Here is a 23,509-nt window from a genome sequence, read left to right on the forward strand (position 1 = left end):
CTGCATTGACAGATAGATGGACGGATGGGTTTGCTTCCAACCACCTCTGTCAGTTTAAAACTCCATAATTCCTCATGCTGATAATGTGTATTTGCCACATCGGCTTAAATGTTCAGTACTTAAAAGTTATAAACTATAGAGGAACCTATAAGAAAGATAACTAACAAAACCACTAAATATGTACTTCTTATTTACAGTTAAAAAAAAAAAAAAGCATATGAACCCTCTGGTATTACCTCAATTTCTGCCTGAATTGGTCATAAAATGTGATCTGATCATTTAAGTTACAATAGACAAACACTTTCAACACTTACTAATACAAATAGCTTTTATGTTTTGACTGAAAACATGCAAATGTCGCAGTGCAAGGGACAAAATGTATATGAACCTCTGGATTTAATAACTGGTTGAGCCTGTTAAAATTGTTAAAATCATTTACTTTATTGCATTTATCCATTGTATCTTCCACAGACAGGAAGTTATGACATGTCCAGTGTGCAAAAGGGGTGTGTGACTTGGTGATGGCGGAAGGGAAACAAGTTGTTGGCAAGTTCGCTGAATAAATGTATTTGAAAAAGATATAAACACTGTATTTACTAAATAGAAGTCACATTGGTAGCAAAAGAGTGTTAGATGATGGCTGCTAACTACAAAGTACTGCCAAAGTTTGATGTTACCAAACCATTGTTGGAAAAATGAATTTAAAATGTTGAAATGAATCACCAAATTGGACAAGAAAAAGCAGGTGCTTGCTTTGGCTTCGGACATGGAAGGAAGAACCAGCAAAATCATCATGGGGATTCCCATAGATGACCTGGACAAAGACAACAGTATGGACACATTACTGTATTAGCAAAACTGGATGATGTGTTTGTAAAAATGAAGTACATACGAAGTGAAGTCCCATTTTGACCGTATAACGAAAGACAGCTTCATTTCATTTCGATTACATCATCAACTTTGAGCAGCAACCGGTTGAAACCTATGACATGACGCTACCCGATGCCGTGTTAGCCTTTAATCTGTTACGGACAGTCTGTCTCTAAGAGAAAACCAGACAGCTTGCATTTACTGCATGCACAGTTACATTTTGCATCAATGACGTCCGCAATGAAACAGATTTTGGGAGCAAAAACTTCAGGCACGTCAAAGGTAATACAGTTGAATCAGGACACAACTTTCGTCACAGATCAACGAGAAATTAAAATAAAATAGAACATGGTGTTCAAAATTGGTCAACAGATTACACGCTTCCTGGCACTAATCCATTTGATAAGTTTGGGAAGCGGTCGAGATGTGCTGTGTGTCCAAGCACATTCTAGTGGGCCAAGGACTGCCCCACAAGAAGAACGAACACATAAGATGAATTGAAGACGAAAGTGTGGATGAAGTTAACGTCACATTGTTGACACATGACCCCATGCCTGACGATGAAATTCTTCTTAATGTATCCCTGGAGTTCGCTAGCTCAGGACACTACTGTGTGGTCGTAAGAGACAAATATGTACTTACAGCAACAGCCGAAGAAGAGGTCCTGTTGGTAAGACAAAATGTGTCCCAAGATTAAAAGTACAAAATCCTGCTCAAGCTTCACAAGAAATTTGGCCATTCATCAGCAAACAGGCTGCACAAGGTCATTCAACACTGAGGAAACAAAGACAAAGGACCTCCGCACTATTCTGCAACAGATAGTACTTAACTGAGACATATGTCAGAGATACAGCAAAACTAAGCGAAAGCGAGCTGTTCATTCGCCTAGCCACGGAGTCAAATGAAAAGGTGGCAGTGGACCTGCACGAGCTGGAGCCAAATGTTTGGTATCTACATATTATTGACCAGTTCACCCGCTTCAGTGCAGAAAGTATAGTGAAAATAAAGAAGTCCTCTGAAATAGTCAACTCCTTCATTCACACATTGATAGTTGTTCATGGACCTCGGCGGCATCTCTTTAGCAAGAACAGAGGAGAATTCAACAACAAGCAATTCAGGGACATGGCGGAGAAGTTCAACACAGGTAAGAACAACAGTGGAGCAATGGACTGTTGGAGAGACACAATCAGGTTTTCACAGATATAATTCTTAGAGTGAAATGGGACAATGGATGTGACTGGTAGACTGCCCTAGATTGAGCTCTTAAGGCTCAAAACTGTCTGCACAGTATTCATGGTTATTGCCCACATCAATTGATATTCGGTTGAAATCCTAACCTTCCCTCTGTACTAATTGATATCACCATGAACTGGAAGGTACCACATCGAGCGCTAAGGTAGGAGAACACATATCCGGTTCTACATGCCTCCAGAAAGGCTTTCACAGAAGATGAATGTTCAGATAGGTTAAGGAGGGCACTGCATAAGCAGCTCAGATGAAAAATATGAGGCGGGTGATCAAGTCTATTACATTCAAGCGGACTACACAGTGGAAGAGACCAATGTTCGTTACTGGTCAGATGGAGCTGTTGTTTTTGCCATACATGGAGGCATCATTGTGACCTTCCTTATCCATCCTTGAGTGCATCATTCAAGTCTTTATAAGGCACACAAACATGTTCAAACTGTACAAGATGATGTCCACCGTGAAGCTAGCAATGAAAATAATGTACAAAACACGGCAACAGAAACTGCACAGGATAAAAACACAAATATTTTAAACAGCGCGACAGGTAGCCCAGTCATTGAACAAAACATTGACAATGACAATGGACAGAACAGTGACAGAGAAACTAATACAGGAGAAGGGATACATCCAACCGGGACACTAAATAAAAAGAAGCACAATGTCCATGATAGCCCTGCCCTTACTGCCAGTGTAAAGTTAAAAACAGGACAGACTGTAACCTCAATGAAAAGTAAGGAAAGTGTCCTACTTAGAGCCAAAGTGCCACTACAGAGCAGGCACAGCCACAGGCAAATCCAAAAATTGGTATAACCTGCAACATATTAAATCTGATGTCAGTAATGGACGAAAGGAAGCAGTTGATCAGGTGTTGATGGTCTCAACATTGAATCAGAAGTAATGGATGCTGATTTATTCATTTCAAAAGACATCCTTTGATGTAGCTAAAAAGGAAGGGTACGGTAAGTGACTGGTTAGCACATCTGCCTCACAGTTCTGGTGACCGGGGTTCAAATTCCGGCCCCGCCTGTGTGGAGTTTGCATGTTCTCCCCTTGCCTGCATGGGTTTTCTCCGGGCACTCCGGTTTCCTCCCACATCCGAAAAAATGCATGGTAGGTTGATTGAAGACTGTAAATTGTCCTTAGGTGTGAATGTGAATGTGAGTGTGAATGGTTGTTTTTTATATGTGCCCTGCGATTGGCTGGCGACCAGTTCAGGGTGTACCCCGCCTCTCGCCGGAAGATAGCTGGGATAGGCTCCAACACGCCCGCGACCCGAGTGAGGATAAGCGCTTCAAGGGCTTAAGGGCTTCAATAGTGTGGCTTTGTTATTACCATTTTTCTCTTCAAACTGAGAAATTTCCCAGTCATACGTACCCCTGTGATATTGGAATGAAAGTGTAGGCTACAGCTTTCTCATAATCTCTAGGTGGCGGTGGCATATTGGAATGAAAGTTTACAGCTTTTTCATAACCTCTTGATGGCGGCATACATTTATAAAATGTGAACGTTTTTTTTCATTTTCCCCTTCACCTATGTATCATGTGCACTATTGACTTTTGACAATTTTGTGTGGGGGGGGGAATGCACATTATACATGAGAAATTATAGTATTTCTGTCCTTTGTGTCCTTGTCCATCAACCATCCACAGTTGGGAAAGTTTATTTTCTACATGAACTACTTCAAAGTTCAGTTGACTAATTTTAAAGTTCCCATATTTTGGCTATTTAGACCTCCATAGAATGACTCTCTAACTTAATAGTGTCAATTTCATTTTAAAAAAAAACACCTTGGTTTTTTATTCATACGAGTGTGAGAAAAGGCCCCTCTGACAGCTACTTCCCTCTTTGACCCAGTTTTGTATCCGCTTTGTACATATTTGGCTCCCTTTTCTCTGATTGGTTGCTTCCATGTAAAAGAGCCACTTGTGAGAGCACGTGTTTGTTATGTTGACATTGCTGGCTCGGGAGTAGAGAGGTAGGCGAAGCTTGAGAAATTTGAATGACCCGATTTCCTCGGCAGAAAAATGTCTGGAACTCTGGAATGTGTGGACGATTTTAATTAATAATTCATGTTTACTGAGGCACCATAGAGCCAATATTACCTCCCAAATACTAGAAAAAGTTTATTAGGTAAAATATTGCACCTTTAAAATGAACTACCTCAGTTAATAGTTCTTAATTGAAAATGTTGAACTAAAGCCACCATTCCAAAAATGAACTAGTTCCTAGCTGCTGTTGTTTTTTTTCAATGTGTCTTACCATCAGAATACTGGCATTCCCCCATTTTTGCTACCCAGTCAGTCCACACAAGTAGCCAGCTGCAGCATTCTCCACACAGTCTCAAAACATGGGGGAACATTTCTTGCTTTAATGGTATTTTTTTGAATGAGGATTTAAAACAAAAACAGGACTATAGTTGTTAATGTGCAAAAACAAACACAATCTGAGGTAGGAACCAGGCTGAGGTAGGAAACGAAGGATGTACAGTACCTCAAAGTGCAATCCTCAACGTGCAAACAACGTGAAACACTATCTTTTTTTAAGTCACTTTTCAATCTTCAATCTATGACTGTATACATTATAATAGGAGGACAGCGTATCATGTGTGAAGGCAGAGGGAGTGGGGGGTTGCCAACTAAGGCATTTATCCCCTGACATATGAAGGCTCATTACAGAGTGTTTAGCCGGGGTTTCTTCTGGAAGTCCCTAACGAAACTTGGCACTCTTGGAGGAAAATGCACTGCCATTCCAAAACTGTTCACAGACGCGAGAATGAGCGGGTTCACAATAACGTTCATCAGGCTGAAATACGAAGTTCAGTTTACATTCGCCCAAAATATAAACACTGCAACCATCTTCTGTTAAGTTTCAATTGGCAGACATGGTCTCAAGTTCTCCTTTAAAATGCCTTGATAAACTTGGAAATTCATTTTTCTGTCGAGGCAGCAAAGCAGTGCCAAAACCATGATGCCTCCTCAACCATACTTTACATTCGGAATGACGTTTTGTGGTGGTGGTGATCTGTGCATTTATGACACATAGCATTGTGTGTTCCTCCCCCAAAAACGCAACTTTGGATTCACAGTATCTGTCCACACAACATCCAGGTGTTCTTTTACAAGCTGCGAACCTCTAATAATAACTTTTTTGGGGAGGGTGACAGGAGTGGCTTGGTCCGTGGTGTACTCCATTCATTGTTGTCTAAGGTTTTACTGATCGTACATCTGTCAACATACATGTCAGCATGTTTCAGAGAATTATTCTTCACTTCATCGAGGATTCTGCACTGTGCTCTTGCAGTGACGGCCACTCCTAAGGAGAGTAATGACAGTGCCGAACCTTTTCCATTTATAGCCAACTTCAAGTTCTTGTGACGAACATAAAGGCTTTTAGAAATACTTTTGTTACCCTTTGCAGCTTTATGCAAGTTATCATTTCTTAATTGGAGGTATTCTGGGAGCTCCTTTGTGTAAAAGCTAGTTCAAATGTAAATGCCGAACACTGAAATACAGTGCAGAACAGAACATTCAAAATTGGTGTGTGTTTTTCATAGGACAGGGTAGCATTAACCAGCACCGACAATCTTGTCACTTTGATTGGACTCTAAGTAGTTGACTCCTGAGTCCGATTAGCTCTTGGAGAAGTTTATAGGTTCACATACATTCGCCACCCTGCACTTTGAATGTTAACCTGGTGTCAACAATAAAAACATGAATACATACAGTTGTTTGTGTGGTATTAGATTCAACAGGTTGTGTTTGTCTATTGTTGTGACTTAGATGCAAATTAGATTACATTTTATGACCAATTAATGCAGATGAAAGGGTTCACATTTTCTTGTAACTGTATACTTACACGTTCAGTACTATCAGTCTTGTCAGTGGCTAAATGGGAAGCAATTGTGAAAGATTAAAATCAGAGTCACAGTAAAATTGGTATTAATTGTGGCATTATGCTGCTTTAATACCTCTTTCATATCAGAGCCAGGACCAAGACATCTAATATTTTTGGAACATCATTACTAAGGGAACAATAAGTGTGGCGCATGTTCTTTGGTGCTGAATGAACAATTCAATTACAAATGACACTTAGATTGTCTTTGACAAATGATTTGACCAATCTGAATAAAGTCATACAATTAAACTGTCCTTTTAACAGATACAGTAGCTGACACTAATTGCACCAGGGTACAATAAACGGGACTTTTTTTCACAAAGTACAGTTTATTTGATGGGCCAAATGAGGCCTCTCAGTGATTATTTGTCTCAAATAAAAGATTGAAGATGAGTTTTGTGCATGTGCAGGTCATTCCTCTATTACGTTTATCTGCAGCAGTGACGCTACTCTCTTCATCTTCCCCTTCAAATTCGTTGATTGAAAACTGCAAGCCTGAAGAAGGATTAAAAGAATGGAAAAGGGAGTGCAGAGCCTATTTCTGCTTCTCTTGTTCGGGGTTAAGCCTCACTAAGTAGTTGTAAAGCAAGACTGAAATCTTAACCAAAGCCATTAGCCACTGCCTTTTCAAAGCGCTCTGTTGATGGCCCACTCTCTGAAAGGGATAAACTCAGCCAGTGCCTAAAAGCTTCTTTATACTTGCGTGGACGGCGACCGCGCTGACGTCACTGCGGCTATCCCGCACACAGTTTGCCTTTATACTCGAGTGCAACCAAGGTGCGCAGGTTTGAAAATGTACTGCAGTTCTCCTCCAAGTCGGGGGTGTCGCTATGGCCGGTCTGGCAGTTTCCTCGGCATTTTTTGGCCATTTCCGTTAGGCGTTCCTAATTTTCGTAACAAGGAACAAAGGAAGAACAATGGCGACCGTGGAACAGTCTGCTAGAACAAATGGACCAAGATGACCAGATGATACGTTTAATTATGCTGCAAAATCGATCGAGAAGGCGGCGGTGTAGGTGCTATGTGGAACCAGGAGGAACGCTGATTACATCATCACAGCATGTGACTAAAACGGACCAATCACGAGAGATGATCTCCGCGGTATTCTATGCGTAGCAACAATTTTTGCCGTGTGCGCGTCAAGCGACGCAGAGGGGCCATGTGGGCCAATTCGTCGGTCATGTGATGCAATGCGGGCGTTGTCGGCCACGGGAGTATAAAGAGGCCTTAAGTCTTGTAGCTTCAGATCTTAGTACATTATCATCACAAAATGAAATGTACCCCTCAAGCAATGGAAATACATAATATATGGACAAATATTTTCAGACACCTGGCCATTGCACATACAAGGAGGAGAAAAATAGGGCTGAAACTGTGCTGCCAAAGGTTTCTATAACATTTTGGCGTGAGTCTGTGGGAATTTGAGTCCGTTGTTGCAGAAGGACATTTGGGAGCTCAGAGTTCACTGATGTTGGCTCACAATCTCTGGAGGTTGAACAGTTTCTTCCATCCATCCATCCATTTTCTGAGCCGCTTCTCCTCACTAGGGTCGCGGGCGTGCTGGAGCCTATCCCAGCTGTCATCGGGCAGGAGGCGGGGTACACCCTGAACTGGTTGCCAGCCAATCGCAGGGCACATAGAAACAAACAACCATTCGCACTCACAGTCATGCCTACGGGCAATTTAGAGTCTCCAATTAATGCATGTTTTTGGGATGTGGGAGGAAACCGGAGTGCCCGGAGAAAACCCACACAGGCACGGGGAGAACATGCAAACTCCACACAGGCGGGGCCGCGGATTGAACCCGGGTCCTCAGAACTGTGAGGCTGACGCTCTAACCAGTCGTCCACCGTGCCGCCTGAACAGTTTCTTTTTAATTATATTTTATATAGAATTTTCTCATTTTGCACAATTCATATAACAAAAAGTTCACAAAATTGAAAATGGTCAAATTGGAATGGTATATGGTAATGTCAATAGTTCAGACAGGAAAGCCTGATAAGACAAGTGATGGGTGCAAAAAAAACCCACAAAGAAAATGTCAGTTCAAAACAAGCTTGGTTCCATGCAGCAGTGACATTTTAATTATATTCCTTGATGTAATTTCATGGCTCATAACCGTTAACTGGCCACTCAGCATTGTTTAATGCAAATAGGCTCTGTCATGACCACAGCAAGTAAATGTAATTGAGAATGAACACATTCCTGATATTTATGCTATGAAACTTTGAGCTTAGTGTCACAAGACTGTTGCCTTTCAGTAAGATGGTAATTAAATCTGTATCATCCCACCATTAGCAGCTGAGAATAAGCATCAGTTGTGCATGAATGTAAATGTGAAATAATGGCCTGCAATAAATTATTTTTGTCAACTGATGAAAATGAATGGCATTGATCACTGAGCGTGGCTCACTGATTTATACTGATATACTGGCATCATACATTACAGTATATAGCAGCATTAGCGTGAATGGGTGTTAGTAGCTTTTGTCCCTGAACCTTTTGAGCAGGAACTTGCAATACAATGCACATCTGCCAGGTTAGAAAAGTGAATAATCAAATCTATCCAACCATCCATCAATACATTTTCTACTGCTTATCCTGTTCAGGGTCACTAGGGAGGTGGAGCCTTTCCCAGGTGACTATAGGCAAGTGTCAGGACCTCGACTGGTTGCCACTCAATGACGGAACATATAGACAAAGAACATCCACACCAAGGGGCGGCACGGTGGGCGACTAGTTAGCACATCCGCCTCACAGTTCTGAGGACCCGGGTTCAAATCCGGCCCTACCTGTGTGGAGTTTGCATGTTCTCCCTGTGCCTGTGTGGGTTTTCTCTGGGTACTCTGGTTTTCTCCCACATCCCAAAAACATGCATGGTTGGTTAATTGAAGACTCTAAATTGCCCGCAGGTGTGAATGTGAGTGCAAATGGTTGTTTGTTTATATGCGATTGGCTGGCGACCGGTTCAGGGTGTACCCCGTCTCTCGCCCGAAGGTAGCTGGGATAGGCTCCAGCATGTCCGCGACCCTAGTAAGGAGAAGCAGTATGGAAAATTAACGAATGAATGAATTCACACCAAGGGACAATTCAGTCATACATTACTGTAAAATTTTATCTAATGAGTGCACCGGTAAATAAGATGGACCCACAAAATAAAAATACATAATTTAACTTTTTTTCCCACATATACACCACTTTTTTTTATCATTCACACATACTGTGCTTCCCCTTCTGTTGTACAAGCCTAAAGGCCTTTTCACACTGCACTTGTTTAGTGTGAAAGACCCCACGTCAAAGCACAACGTCAATGGCAAGAGGGTGCGGCCATCCCATATTTGGAAATGCTAATAGATATGGGTTCATCCCATTGTAATGTAATGGAACCTCAGAGACTTTATGCTTGTTCGTGAGCTACAATTTTACCAAAAGCGGTTTGAGGTATATTTCAGGCTAAACAGAGATTTTGGGATAAAGAGAAACCGCATATATTAGAGCACCCTCCATTTCCCTCTTGCTGTTTACAGAACAAGCAGCCAAAAAAGCACTCAGAAATTACTCCTCCAGCCTGTCTCCCATTGGAGATTTTTGACATCACCACGTCAACGCTCCAGAATAGAACATTTTCCTATCTGACCACGTGACGCTGAGTGTCAGACACCCTCTGCATTGACCTGATGCTCGCTGTCACGTCAAAATGCGCTGGCGCCCCCACAGCGCACACACAATCAATGGGAAAGTCGAGGGTCTCAGACACCTTGCTAAGTGCAGTGTGAAAAGGCCTTTAGCCTGATGGTCTGACACAAGTGGAGCCCACAAAAAGGATGTCAAGAAGTAGACAGTCACCAAACTAAACTAAAACTGAAACTAACCAGCAGTTGTATTTTTTTCTCTTTTCAGTAGCGAGAACATTTACTGTATTTTTAGATGTTCATTTGTATGTTTTGCTGATGTGTTGATGCTAAAGTAAGTTGTTTGATGGTTTATAATGACCGCGACGATGATAATTTTGGTTCTCCCGCATATGGCTTTTTTCCTATCGTATGTTAGCATTAAGCTAGCGAACTAATGTTTAGGGTAATGATAATGGCAGTGACGCTGTGTTGAAAGTACTTTCAACAAACATTTATGACAAATAAACAGCTTGAAGTGAAAAACACTCAGTCACACACATCTCACTCGGAAAACTGTTAGAGTATCTGCAGAGCACATTGACACGTCAGGTAAGGCAGAATACATCTAAATATGAGAAAATAACAGAAAATGCCAACCTTAAGGCGCATCGTTGTTTAAATCGCAAGGATTAAAGCTGGGGAACCTTCTCGGTAACATAGCATATGCATGTTTTAGAAATGTGGGAAGAAACCGGGTACCCTGAGAATGTACCGACTGCGTGTACATTGCACTGTGATTGCTACCTGTAACTTTAACCTGTGGAAGAGTTGCCCGTGTTTGAGTTTCATCAACATCGGAAGCACAGTCTGCATTGCTGCTTCTATATTTACGGTAACATGCAGGATGATGATAGTTATTGCCAGTTTAAATAAATGTAATGTTATCCTTCCTACAAGAAGACAGAAGTTGTGATTACGTTTCTCCTTTTCCGAAGGGTTAGGGTTAGGGTTAGAAGCTACGCCTTTAAAAAAGATACAAATGAAGCTGAGCGAACTGTTCAGTGAACAAAAAGATGATGCAGAGCAGGCGTAGCGAGTTATCATCTCATAAATAACTGTCTCTGTAAAGTGAGATATTCACTTGTATCATTTCTGCTCCACAGCACCTCAGTAATTCTCACGATCCTTTCATTTGTCTGTGGCCTACATTGATAGCATCTCTCAAGGAGGGACACAGTGGATCGTTATCTTGGTAGGGTGGGAAAAGGTATGAATTTCATAACTGTGCTCTCATAGGGAGCACAAAAAAGGTTGGCTAACTGCAATCTTAAAACAACTTCTCCATTTGTTTTATAATATTGCCTACTCTATTGCAAACGTGCCAACCTGCAGGGGTGCCATATGAGGGGGGGAGTGATGACAATTCTAAGGGCCCATATCTGACAGAGGTCTAACAAAATAGGATTGTATTTTCAATTTGCGGCATTGTCGTGGAGGAGCCCAAGTGTTTTATCACGGAGCCCCACATCCCTGGCAGCGCTCATGCCAATCATCACATACAACAGTTAAGTATGATTCTGGCACCTTGTAGCATAGTTTAGAGCAGTGTTTCCCAGTGCCGTGAGAGATCATCAGGTATGCCATTAAAAATTATCCAATTTTACTTAATAGTTCCAAAAAGTATTTTGTCAGCGACACATAGTTACAGGCAGAACTTGCTCTTCCTTCAGATAGCAGAAGGTACATAATTGATCTGTGGATGAGCTTTCTGTAACATTTTTGTGGTGGTGTACAATGAGATTTTTCAAATGTAAAATATTTGCCTTGGCACAATAAAGGTCGGTAAACACTGGTGTAGACCAATAATCCTCAACTCAGGTCGCAAAGCCCTTTTCATGGTGGCTAGCAAATAAAATAAATAAATAAATATAATAGATGTGATTGATGTTACTACAAGCTCGTGCTGATGTTTGGGAGTGAGATGGAAAAGTGTAAAATAACTCTGGAGTTTTAAAATGTATATTCGTTGTACATAAAGGATAAAAAGAATCAGGAAGCCTGTTTGTATTGTGTGGTGAGGTGTAGCTTTGTTTTGTTTGTTTGGGCGGCTGTGGATCAGTAAGTAGAGCGTGTTGTCCAGTGACCAATGGGTCACTGATTCGAATCCCGGCTACGACTGCCCGCATGTCGAAGTGTCCTTGGGCAAGACACTGAACCCTAATTTGCTCCCAAAGGGCAGGGCAGCAGCCGCCCATTGGTATATTAATGTGTGTGTGAGTGGGTGAATGTGAGGCTTTGTAAAGCGCTTTGGGCACTGGGATGATGGCGAAAAAGGTGATAAAGGCGCTATATAAGTGCAGTCCATTTAATGGCACCGGTTTTACATTTTATCCACTTTTATTAGTGCAGCTTTGTCATGTTCCTTCTATTTTTTTCCTCAATACAGACACAGTTGATTGATTCACTTTCAGTCATTCAATGTTTTTATTTTACCATACTCCTCGGCTCCCAAATTTTTATTTTTACGTCTCAGTTCCTTAATAGTGTTCTCTAAAAAGCACTTTCCACTTGCAGTTATGCATATTTTTTTATATATACAAACTGTTCAATGCATGGGTTTTGAAAGACTAATCTGAAAAATAAATTTTCTTGTTATAAAATTGGGTCAGAAACCCCTCATCCCAAGCAATTTAATCAAATATACATTAACAATACTATATGAAAATTTGGGACATTGATTTTCTTTTTGTCAAAATGTAATCAATTAAGAAAATATATAATATTCCAAGGAAAAATACTAATTTTAATTAAGGGGAAAAAAATCATGGGTAGACTTCGTTTGGTCTGGTCTACAACACATGAACATTTAGTTGGTTGAGTATGGGAGAATACAGACTACATTAGAACAGTGAGGAGACTCAACTAAAGCTCAACTGTCTGCTGTATTGACAATGAAGGAGCTCATCCCACTATATGAATCCCATACCAGCAGTTGAATAGCAACGTTTGGTGTAAAACAGTTTGTGCCACCAGGAAAATAAGAGTATGATCAATTGTTTCTCGGGGTGGTCAGCTGTGTCTTCAGTCTCCACCTGCACAGACCGAGCTTTTGAGCTTACTGATACATCATTCTGAGCAGTGATACATGAGCCTGCACTGTTAACTGGGAAATAGGGTTAACTGGGTCAAGCTGGACATTCTCTGACAAAGTGCAGGGAAGAATGCTGAAATGAGGCTGAGGCTTCCCCTAACTCCAGTTGCAGTTTACCATTATTGCTTAATTTACTATCCTGATTACTCTTCATAAGGCTCAACATCATTAGTCATTGAGCACTGCAATCAAGATGGAAAGTTGTTTTTTTCTGCCACTTGACAGTCTGTGTAGATTAGAGCAATTAAATGGTGATTTTGCAAATATCATCTTCCTTGAATCTTCAACTATTCGCCTTCTAAAAGTTCAGACTTCAAGTTCAACTCTCACATGAATAATCTCATCAATAAGGCAACTCAGTTGATAAACTTGTAATCTGAGAGAGAAGCTATTTCTGCTGTAGGGAAAGGAGAATGAGGCATCTCTAGTGAGTTAGCTAAAGCTCACTGACACCATTTGGCCCTTTTTGCACATTAGGCTTTCTTGCATAAAAACTGGCAACCTCCATGGCTCTTATGTTTAAAATGTTTGACTTTGCTTTCTTAACCTGACAAATTTATGAACCAATCTTTCCAGTCTTCGTTTTACAGAGTTTAAAGGACCGACTTTACAGGTCTACTCACACTAGGCAATCAATACTGTGCTCAAGCCCCTAAAATCCCAATTGTGCTCAAGCAAGGTTTACTTCAGTGACACACTTGAAAGGTGAACTGAGGCACAGTACAGTTGCTCATGCCAGTTATTAATGATAACTGCGACCTAGTGTAATAAAAAAAAAAGTCTCCAAGTCAGTAAAGTTGCAATAATGCAATGTCCTATTGATGTATGATGATGTATGTAAATGAGGTCACAGTACTGAGATATGATTAAGTCTGGCTCAGGATGAGACAACTGGCACAGTGTGACTGTGTTGTATGTTATTATAAGGTTTAGTTACATGATGGGAACACAAGTGGGCTCACTTTTAGGTTTAGTTGCCAAACTCAAGACTGGTCAGTATCAGTTCTAATATAATGATTTTATGGCATTACATACTGGTAATGTTGCTTCTGTGGTTTTACAGAGAGAGAAAAAACATTTCTTGTGAAATGTTACCATTCAGAACTGAAAATTAACCATGACTAACGTGTTTAATATTGGCTGTATTGTTATATGTGTCTGTGTGTCCATGTGTAGGTGGTGAGGTGACCAAGCCAAGGTTTACTCAGTACTTCAGAGGCAGTTTATCTGGATTGACAATCCGACCAGGAAAGATTGAGAGTCAAAAAGTAATTTCCTGTCTACAGGCTTGCAAAGAAGGACTGGACATCAACTCCCTTGAAAGCCTGGATAAGAGCATCAAGGTACACATACAGGCAGTAACACTGCAGTAGGGCTGGGAATCAAAAACCTGTTCTCAGTTATTCGATTCCTATGAATCATTCGTTTGCTTGCCTGGTCGCCGTGGATTGCATAGAGAGATTTGCTGTTTGACTCCACCGGTAGCCACGCCGGCGAAGCAATTCAGAGTGGGAGGGAAACGAAAGTTCTGTCACTACTCATAAAATGTAGCAAGCGTAACCTGGGAGGTGAGAATGATGACTAGTGGAGATTATCTCGAGAGGTTCTTTACTTTTTTGTGCTGCCATCTCCCATAATTCTGTGTGCTCCTTAAGGATGTCATCCGGCTTGCCTGTTAGAGGGCTGGCTCAGCACCATGAGAGGTAAATAACAGAGTAAAGGAAGGACTAGAGGAGTGAAAAGAAAGGAAATGCAGCTGCAGAAGTAGATATGAGGACCATGGCAAGAAAGAAAATGTGGGAAGGGGAAATAACAGGGGAATGGCAAAGTGTGAAGAGCCCCATGGTGCTGCTAAGAACCCAAAATTAGCAGACCGGCAAACCATCTTTCAAGAAAGATTGGCCACAAATAACTATGTTTAAAGTGTGCATGGAGGAGAGCTAACATAACTATATTTCCATTTGCTGGGTTAACATTCTTTTACGTTTTTTTTTTCTTTGTTTATGACAAAAAAACATGTAGATCTCAATTTGCTGTTTTAGTCCATGACAAATGAAGACAATACTGTTTGGTTCCAGTATGTTGAATCCGTAGAGTTTTATTTTCTGTGCTCAACTGGTCAACATCCTCAACTCAACGGTCATTCTCTCAAGAAGTAGTCAATCTTTTTAAGTGATAAAAGACGCATGGTCGAAAGAAAAATATTGGTATCTGTTTATTTTCTGCTCTGTTTTTCAAACTTTTACAGCTCTTTGTTGTCAAAACATGAACAATTCGAATTTTAAAGGAAAACATGGTCTCAATTATACATTTCAGGTATGCTGGGTGCAATTCGCACACCATCCTAGAAATTATCAATGATTTTTGCCCAGTGTCATGGCAAGAGAAATTCAACCTTCCATTTATCGTGTCTATGTCCTGTTAATGTTCATCACTGGAGCGGGAGCCTGTCCGAGTTAACCTAAATTTGGTGTGGTCACTGGTCAATCTCATGTGAAGTGTGAATTTGGCAGTGTCCAAAACCTGCTGCTCAAAAGTCAGCCATGTGAACTACGATACTGGACTACTCATGGCCTTTGAACATTTTAAATTCAAAGGCCAAATAAGTATGTTGCTTTTCCGATTCCTTTCAGCCATGAGGGTTAGGGTTAGGGTTGGTAGCCCACAAAGCAATTTGTTCCTCCTTAAGGAGATTCATGAAGGACTGTGCATGAATGTGAAATAATGGCCTGCAATAATTTTTAAGTGTCTTAAGACACATTGATTTAGTCCCTCCAAGTTACTCTAAATGTGTACTGTATAGAATTTTCAAAATTCAAAATTGTCATAGGTCTACTCCTCCAGTTATGTCCTTCAGATGTATTTGAAGATCACACTTTTGTTTTTAAGATCCAATGCTTCACCTGAAATTGAAAGCATAAACATTCTGGTCCAAAGTGAGAGGGGGAGAAAAATAAAAAAAGGGAATGCAAAAATTCATTTGTGCAGCGACACTAATCATCATTTACTTGTGTGCATTTTTAGTTTCACTTTAACCCAGCTCAGTCCATTCTGGTGATGGAGGGAGACGATTTAGAAAATGTGAATGCTGCAGTGAGAAAGGTCTCCTACATAAACTCTCGACAGTTTCCAACTCCAGGGGTCCGACATCTTCAGATCGCTACAACTGTCCAGTATGTACAAAACATTTTTTTTCATTTTTCTTTGAGTTACCATCATCTACTATGCCTCCATTGCAGCTGAGTTTCCTACCAATGAAGTCTCCTTTTTTATTGTAGTTCTAATTTTTCCATGTGACACGATCCCAACGTCTTTGCTGAGTGTTGAGTGTGAAGACAACACAATGAATAGCACAGCTCACACTTCTCACATTGACCTCTTCACACACGCCTCTCTTCGAACAGAACTCACAAATGAGTGTGAATGCATCTGTTTGTGCTGTTGTGTACTGCAAAAACCAGAGGTGAAGCAACGTTAATCTGGAGGTAGCACCACAATTGGCTAAGCCATCCATCCATCCATCCATTTTCTACCGCTTATTCGAGGTCGGGTCGCGGGGGGAGTAGCTTTAGCAGGGACGCCCAGACTTCCCTCTCCCCAGCCACTTCATCCAGCTCTTCCGGGGGGATCCCCAGGCATTCCCAGGCCAGCCGAAAGACGTAGTCTCTCCAGCGTGTCCTGGGTCATCCCCGGGGTCTCCTCCCAGTGGACGTGCCCGGAACACCTCACCGGGGAGGCGTCCGGGAGGCATCCGAATCAGATACCCCAGCCACCTCAACTGGCTCCTCTCAATGTGGAGGAGCAGCGACTCTACTCTGAGATCCTCCAGGATGACCGAGCTTCTCACCCTATCTCTAAGGGAGAGCCCAGACACCCTGCGGAGGAAACTCATTTCGGCCGCTTGTATCCGGGATCTTGTTCTTTCGGTCATGACCCACAGCTCGTGACCATAGGTGAGGGTAGGAACGTAGCTTGACCGGTAAATTGAGAGCTTTGCCTTTCGGCTTAGCACCTTCTTTACCACAACGAACCGATACAAAGTCTGCATCACTGCACCGATCCGCCTGTCGATCTCCCGTTCCATTCTTCCCACACTCGTGAACAACACCCCAAGATACATGAACTCCTCCACTTGGGGCAGAATCTCATCCCCAACCTGGAGAGAGCACGCCACCCTTTTTTGACTGAGGTGGAGGTGCTGATTCTCTGTTTGGTGCATAGGCACAAACAACAGTCAGGACTCGTCCCCCCACCCGAAGGGGGAGGGAGGCTACCCTCTCGTCCATCGGGGTGAACCCCAACATACAGGCGCCGAGCTGGGGGGCATTAAGTATACCCACACCTGCTCGGCGCCTCTCACCGTGGGCAACTCCAGAGTGGAAGAGAGTCCAACCCCTCTCAAGAGGACTGGTACCAGAGCCCAAGCTGTGTGTGGAGGCGAGTCCAACTATATCTCATCGGAACATCTCGACCTCACACAGCAGCTCGGGCTCCTTCCGTGCCAGAGAGATGACATTCCACGTCCCTATAGCCAGCTTCTGTAGCCGGGGATCGGATCGCCAAGGTCCCCGCCTTCGGCCAGCGCCCAGCTCGCACTGCACCCGACCCCTATGGCCGCTCCCACAGGCGGTGAGCCCATGGGAAGAGGGACCCATGTTATCCTTTCGGGCTGTGCCGGGCCCCATGGTTGCAGGCCCGGCCACCAGGCGCGCGCCTTCGAGCCCCACCTCCAGGCCTGGCTCCAGAGGGGGGCCCCGGTAACCCGCGTCCGGGCAAGGGAAAACTGAGTCCATTGTTTGTGGTCATCATATGGGGTCCTTTATGCCAGGGACATAAAGCCCCAGACAACTTAGCTCAGAGGATCATTGGGACACATAAATCCCTCCACCACGCTAAGGTGACGGCTCCAGGAGGAGATTGGCTAAGCCTTTATAGCAAAATTGTTTTAGATTAATTGATTCCCATTAGGGCGGCACGGTGGCCGACTGGTTAGAGCGACACAGTTCTGAGGACCCGGGTTCAATCCCCGGCCCCGCCTGTGTGGAGTTTGCATGTTCTCCTCGTGCCTGCGTGGGTTTTCTCCGGGCACTCCGGTTTCCTCCCACCTCCCAAAAACATTCATCAATTGCAGACTCTAAATTGGCCATAGGCATGACTGTGAGTGTGAATGGTTGTTTGTTTCTATGTGTGTGGCTGGCAACCAGTTCAGGGTGTACCCCGCCTCCTGGCCGATGACAGCTGGGATAGGCTCCAGCACGTCCGCGACCCTAGTGAGGAGAAGCGGCTCAGAAAATGGATGGATGGATGGATTCCCATTAGGTAGCATGGTGGACGACTGGTTAGCACATCCGCCTCAGAGTTCTGAGGCCCCGGGTTAAAATCTGCCTCGCCTGTGTGGAGTTTACATGTTTTCCCCATGCTTGTGTGGGTTTTCTCCGGATACTCCAGTTTCCACCCACATCCCAAAAACATCCACGGTAGGTTAATTGAAGAATTTAAATTGCTCGTAGGTGTGAATGATTTTTTGTTTGTAGGATAGCTGGGATAGGCTCCAGCACGCCCGTGACCCTAATGAGGATAAGCAGTACATAAAATGAATGAATTATTCCTATTACTTTGTGCATAATAGCAGGTACAATCGCCAAATCTCTTCCAATATATACAATACTTATTCTTTAACTACTTCACCTCATGAATGGCCTTGAATTTAACTTGAATTTCAACTTTTGCTGATGTCTTACAGAAAAAGTAAGTTTGAAAACCCTGAATTTTATTTTGCATATTGTTCATTTTTCTGATTGGGGTGGCAATTATCAGTACTGTTTTCGGAACCTATGTCTGTTTGCATGATGCTATATAGGCACTGAGAATAATCTGTCTGTCTGTCATAATACAGGGATGTTTGTCGTAAGTAGTGGGTCACTTCTGTTTAAAGCTTATATTGTGTAATGATGCTGATATCACTGGCATTGTACCTTCCATGGTGTTGTTTTCGCAGTCCATCTAGTGCCCAAATGAAATAGAGACAGATTCTCCTCAGTTATACTGTGAGAGCTTCCCGCCATGAACAGATCAGTAGTCGCCAACTGCCACAGACAGTATCACGCAACACAAATAAACATTTAAATAAGTTATAATTTATCCAAATACGATTACATTTGTTTTAGCTGATTCCTAATAATTGCAGAGCAAATTAACCAGGGCTAATCTCTGGAACAGTTGTTTTAGGCCCCTTTGTTATATTTCTGTCTAATTAAGTTGGACCTCTTCCAGGTTTATGTTTCAGCTCTGCTCGCCGACGCAGCATCTGACCCTCTGCATCATTGTACCTCCCCCAGCCATATCATACAAAAGCGCACGCGCGCACACACACACACACACACACACACACACACACACACAACTGCCCTCAACAAAAGCAAGAAGAGATTACATGATGTCCTGAAAGCGCTTTTGGTTTCAAAAGAGCCTCAGACAACCGGCTGGATTTAGAGACAATATTTACTTTCCAATTGTTGGCAGGCAAGTTAAGGGATTATTTTTACAATTCAAGAGATTAAATAGCAAACTGTGTTTCCCTCAGAGGCACAACACTAGTTAAATATTTAGATACTTAAAGGCATGATATCCACAGTCTTACAAATGGCTACCTCAAAGTCCAATAATTTTTCTTATTATAAATGTGTGGTTGTACTTTCAGGGACCGACATTTTAGTTCTACTAGTACTACACTTATTTTTAGCACTCACATTCACACCTATATTTAATTCAGAAAATATATTAATGTCCCAGCAAGTCAAATCAATATAATTGCGTAATCATTGCAATTAATAAAGTTGTGTTTGAGGTGTAGACTTTTCAATAAAATATGGCATCTACTATCTAGGTATTACAGCATTTTATTTTCATGCCATCATAAAGAGCAAAGGAATGTCATCCAAGGAGTAAAACTGTTATATTTACAATAATGTCAGTATCACATCGCAATTTGTTTTGAAAAGGGAGTGCTCTGCATAATACTAAATGTAATTCCTTAAGGTTAAATCCAATATTTTTTGTGAAACCATTGAAATGAAACCGACATTCTATATTTGACTGTTGACTGCTGTATTTCAAATCCATTGTGGTGGTAAGAACTCTATGTCCAACTTCTGGACTGAACAGTAGGTCTTTTGGAATACTGTAGTTAACAAAAAAATATTATTGTAGTCATCTAAGTCTGCACCCTATTGTTCATTCAAAGTGATCCTTTTAGTGTAATATGAGGATATGAAGTACTGTCTGTCGTGTCTGTGTAATCATTGAGATATCACAGAGCTGTTCAAGTTTGTTAATCATACGTTATGTATCAAACCTTGGACTACATGTATCATTGAAAGCAGAGCACACACACTTGTATGAATTTTCAACTTGACCACTAGAGAAAGTATTTATGAATAGAAAATGTGAACATTGCAGAGTACATTATTTTGGACGAACTGTAATTCACAGCGGTGTTGTGTGTTGGTAAAAGCTCCTGCTGGAGTTCACATGCCCGAAGATAGCTGGTGCTAATATCATCAAAAGGTTCACAGAATATGGAGAAATCACTGCAAGGCCGAAAACCAACATTGAATGCCCGTGACCTTCGATCCCTCAGGCGGCACTGCATCAAAAACCGACATCAATTTGTAAAGGATATCATCACATGGGCTCAGGAACACTTCAGAAAACCAATGTCAGTAAATACAGTTCGCCGCTACATCCCTAAGTGCAACTTGAAACTCTACTATGCAAAACAAAAGCCATTTATCAACAACACCCAGAAACGCCGCTGGCTTCTCTGGGCCAGAGCTCATCTAAGATGGACTGATGAAAAGTGGAAAAGTGTCCTGTGGTCCGACGAGTCCACATTTCAAATTGTTTTTGGAAATTGTGGACGTAATGTCCTCCGGGCCAAAGAGGAAAAGAACCATCCGGACTGTTATAGATGCAAAGTTCAAAAGCCAGCATCTGTGATGGTATGGGGCTGTGTTAGTGCCAATGGCATGGGTAACTTACACATCTGTGAAGGCACCATTAATGCTGAAAGGTACATACAGGTCATGGACGCCCCTGGTTATTTCAGCAAGACAATGCCAAACCACATTCTGCACGTGTTACAGCAGCGTGGCTTTGTAGTAAAAGAGTGCAAGTACTAGAATGGCCTGCCTGCAGTCCAGACCTGTCTCCCATTGAAAATGTGTGGCGCATTATGAAGGGTAAAATACGACAACGGAGACCCCAGACTGTTGAACAGCTGAAGCTGTACATCAAGCAAGAATGGGAAATAACGTTTATTGAATGTTGTTAAAAGAAAAGGTGATATAAAACAGTGGTAATCATGACCCTGTCCCACCTTTTTTGGAACATGTTGCAGCCATAAAATTCTAAGTTAATGATTATTTGCTAAAAACAATCAAGTTTATCAGTTTGAACATGAAATATCTTGTCTTTGTAGTGTATTCAATTAAATAAAGGTCAAATATGATTTGCAAATCATTGTATTCTGTTTTTATTTATGTTTAACACAACGTACCAACTTCATTGGAATTGTACGTAACGTAACGTAAGTGTCGGAACGGTATCGCCGATACCAGCTTGAATTTTACTCGGCTCGGAAAGGAAATTGGTGGTATCGAGCATCACTACTATAATGATTATCAATGAGTTAAAAGGACTTCATTTTTAACATGATTGCAAATTTTCCAGAAAAATAACTTTTACCATTTAGCTTTACAGACATCCTCCCTCGTTGATCTTTTTCTCTACGCTCATTTGAAGGTGTTTTGGTGAAGACACTTGTATCATCATCCCTGACATTGAGGCAGTAGTAATGGTGTTGCAGCCCAGCGAGCCCAGGATAACCATAACTGGATTGGAAAGACAGAGTCGGCCTGCTTCTGACCTCAGGCGACCGGAAGGTGTTGCGCTATTCCAGCAGCTCCACATCATCAGCACGGTCACCAGGGGAGATGTTGCCCCTAATACAGGTAACATAACATCAAATAACACATGCAGCACACTTTTTTTTTTTTACCAGCATCCTCGCACTAACAATCTTGCACTCGAATGTGGGGACTTTTAGCTCAGCGGTCAGTATGCTCGACTCCCCAACAATGACACATCCCTGGAACCTCCTCACAAATGAAGTCTGTAATGTCGTATCCTTGCACCATCTGCTCACTAAAGCATATCTTCAATAACAGTAATACACACAAACACAAGTTGACCCCATGAAATACTGTTAGGCGTACTTGTGTCCCTTGAAAGAAGGTTTTATTATTATTTATTTATTCATTTTATTTGTCTTGGTATTTACTGCTTTGAAATGTTAAAATGACTGCTGTTAAAAAGTAATAAAAACGACAAAGCCAGTAATGGTCTAAGACGGCATCGTACTCATAGCAACTGAGAACGAGAGCCCCGTCTCCTCAGTAGTAAACTGCAGTTTAAGCTAAAAGTCTTTTTTTGAATGCATATTTGCTTGCCTTGCCGAGTCACTCATGCAGCAACACTTTACAGGGCTCACCTCTTGGGACACAGATTAGTCTACATGAGCTCCTCCACTTCTAGTACACCCTCTCACGTACGGATGTCAATGCAGCTTGAGACCTGCGCTGACCAGCCCCAAGAATCACTCACCTCAACCACTGAAAAATGAGTATTTAAATCCTCGTTTCCCTGACCACTGTGGCAAGAACAACCCGATTTGGCTTGGCCCAGAACTAATTAGAAGGAGATAAGAGAGACTGAGGTCTGAGTCCTCCATTGTGAATAATGCAGCGAAGGAAGCAGAGCAGAAAGGCGCATCGCTGGAGTGCTTTAGGAGTTGGTGGAGTTCTTTCTGACGGTGAAATAGAATGGCAGCTGGGGGAAGTGATTAGCTGGAACCCAAAGAAAGGAACAGAGTTGGAACGAAAGAGAGTGAAGCGGTGAGAATGTGTCGGGGACACACAAGATGATATTCCCTAATGAGCAGATCTTGTGTTCTCATGAGGTTTAAAGGATTCAAGAAAATTCTTTTTAAGGCCAGGCAATACATTTCTTTTAGACCCATTTAATCATTCATTGTCCTCTTGATTGCTTTCCATGTCATTCATTTACCGCAGACTTGGCGCTGCTTAATTTCCCCTTTCCATCTCAGAACATCTTTTCGAGGCTTAGTCTGATATTTTTTCTCAAGGCCAGTCAAGGTCCTCAATTCATTTAGTCGCTGGTCATACCCTTGCCTCAAAGTCCTTCAATATAATGTGACTTTGACAGTCCCTTATAAAAAAAAAATTTCACCCTGGGAAGTTTCATGCCATTTACTATCAGTTTGGGCAAAGTTATTGCTGCTCTTCCACTGCAAAGTACAGACTGAGCTCTACTCTGATTTGAGGGCGGTCGGTTGTCCACATCATTATAGTATCTCAAGAAACAATGAAAACCTCATTGAACCCATAAATTACAATGAGGCATGCTGATAAATTTCAAAGGAGTTAAGACATGAAAACCACATTTCCTGGATTTACTTACTCAGCAAGTGGTGGTTGGCCATAGCAAGGATTGTATTTTTATTTCTGGCCATACAGCAAAAGGTTACAGTGACTCCTTGATGACAAATCTGCAACTGAGCAATCAGCAGTAGTTTACGCCACCCCTATGGTATTGGGTTGCCACTCATGGAACACTTGCGGAGTACTTGAAATAGTACCTAGTAGTACTATTT

At 42.0% G+C, this 23,509-nt stretch overlaps 1 protein-coding gene across 1 annotated transcript in view; it reads left to right on the top strand.

Moving 5' to 3' along the window:
• The window catches only part of LOC133482364 (calsyntenin-2-like), a 269,784-nt gene that overhangs the window by 223,455 nt on the left and 22,820 nt on the right, over nucleotides 1-23,509 (top strand). Inside the window, exons 10-12 of the mRNA XM_061782425.1 lie at nucleotides 13,954-14,120; nucleotides 15,802-15,950; nucleotides 21,580-21,788. Coding sequence (XP_061638409.1) covers nucleotides 13,954-14,120; nucleotides 15,802-15,950; nucleotides 21,580-21,788 — 525 coding nt within the window. The remainder of the gene's footprint in view (nucleotides 1-13,953; nucleotides 14,121-15,801; nucleotides 15,951-21,579; nucleotides 21,789-23,509) is intronic.

Source organism: Phyllopteryx taeniolatus, chromosome 8 (genome assembly GCF_024500385.1).
Source record: "Phyllopteryx taeniolatus isolate TA_2022b chromosome 8, UOR_Ptae_1.2, whole genome shotgun sequence".
Classification (NCBI taxonomy): Eukaryota; Metazoa; Chordata; class Actinopteri; order Syngnathiformes; family Syngnathidae; genus Phyllopteryx; species Phyllopteryx taeniolatus.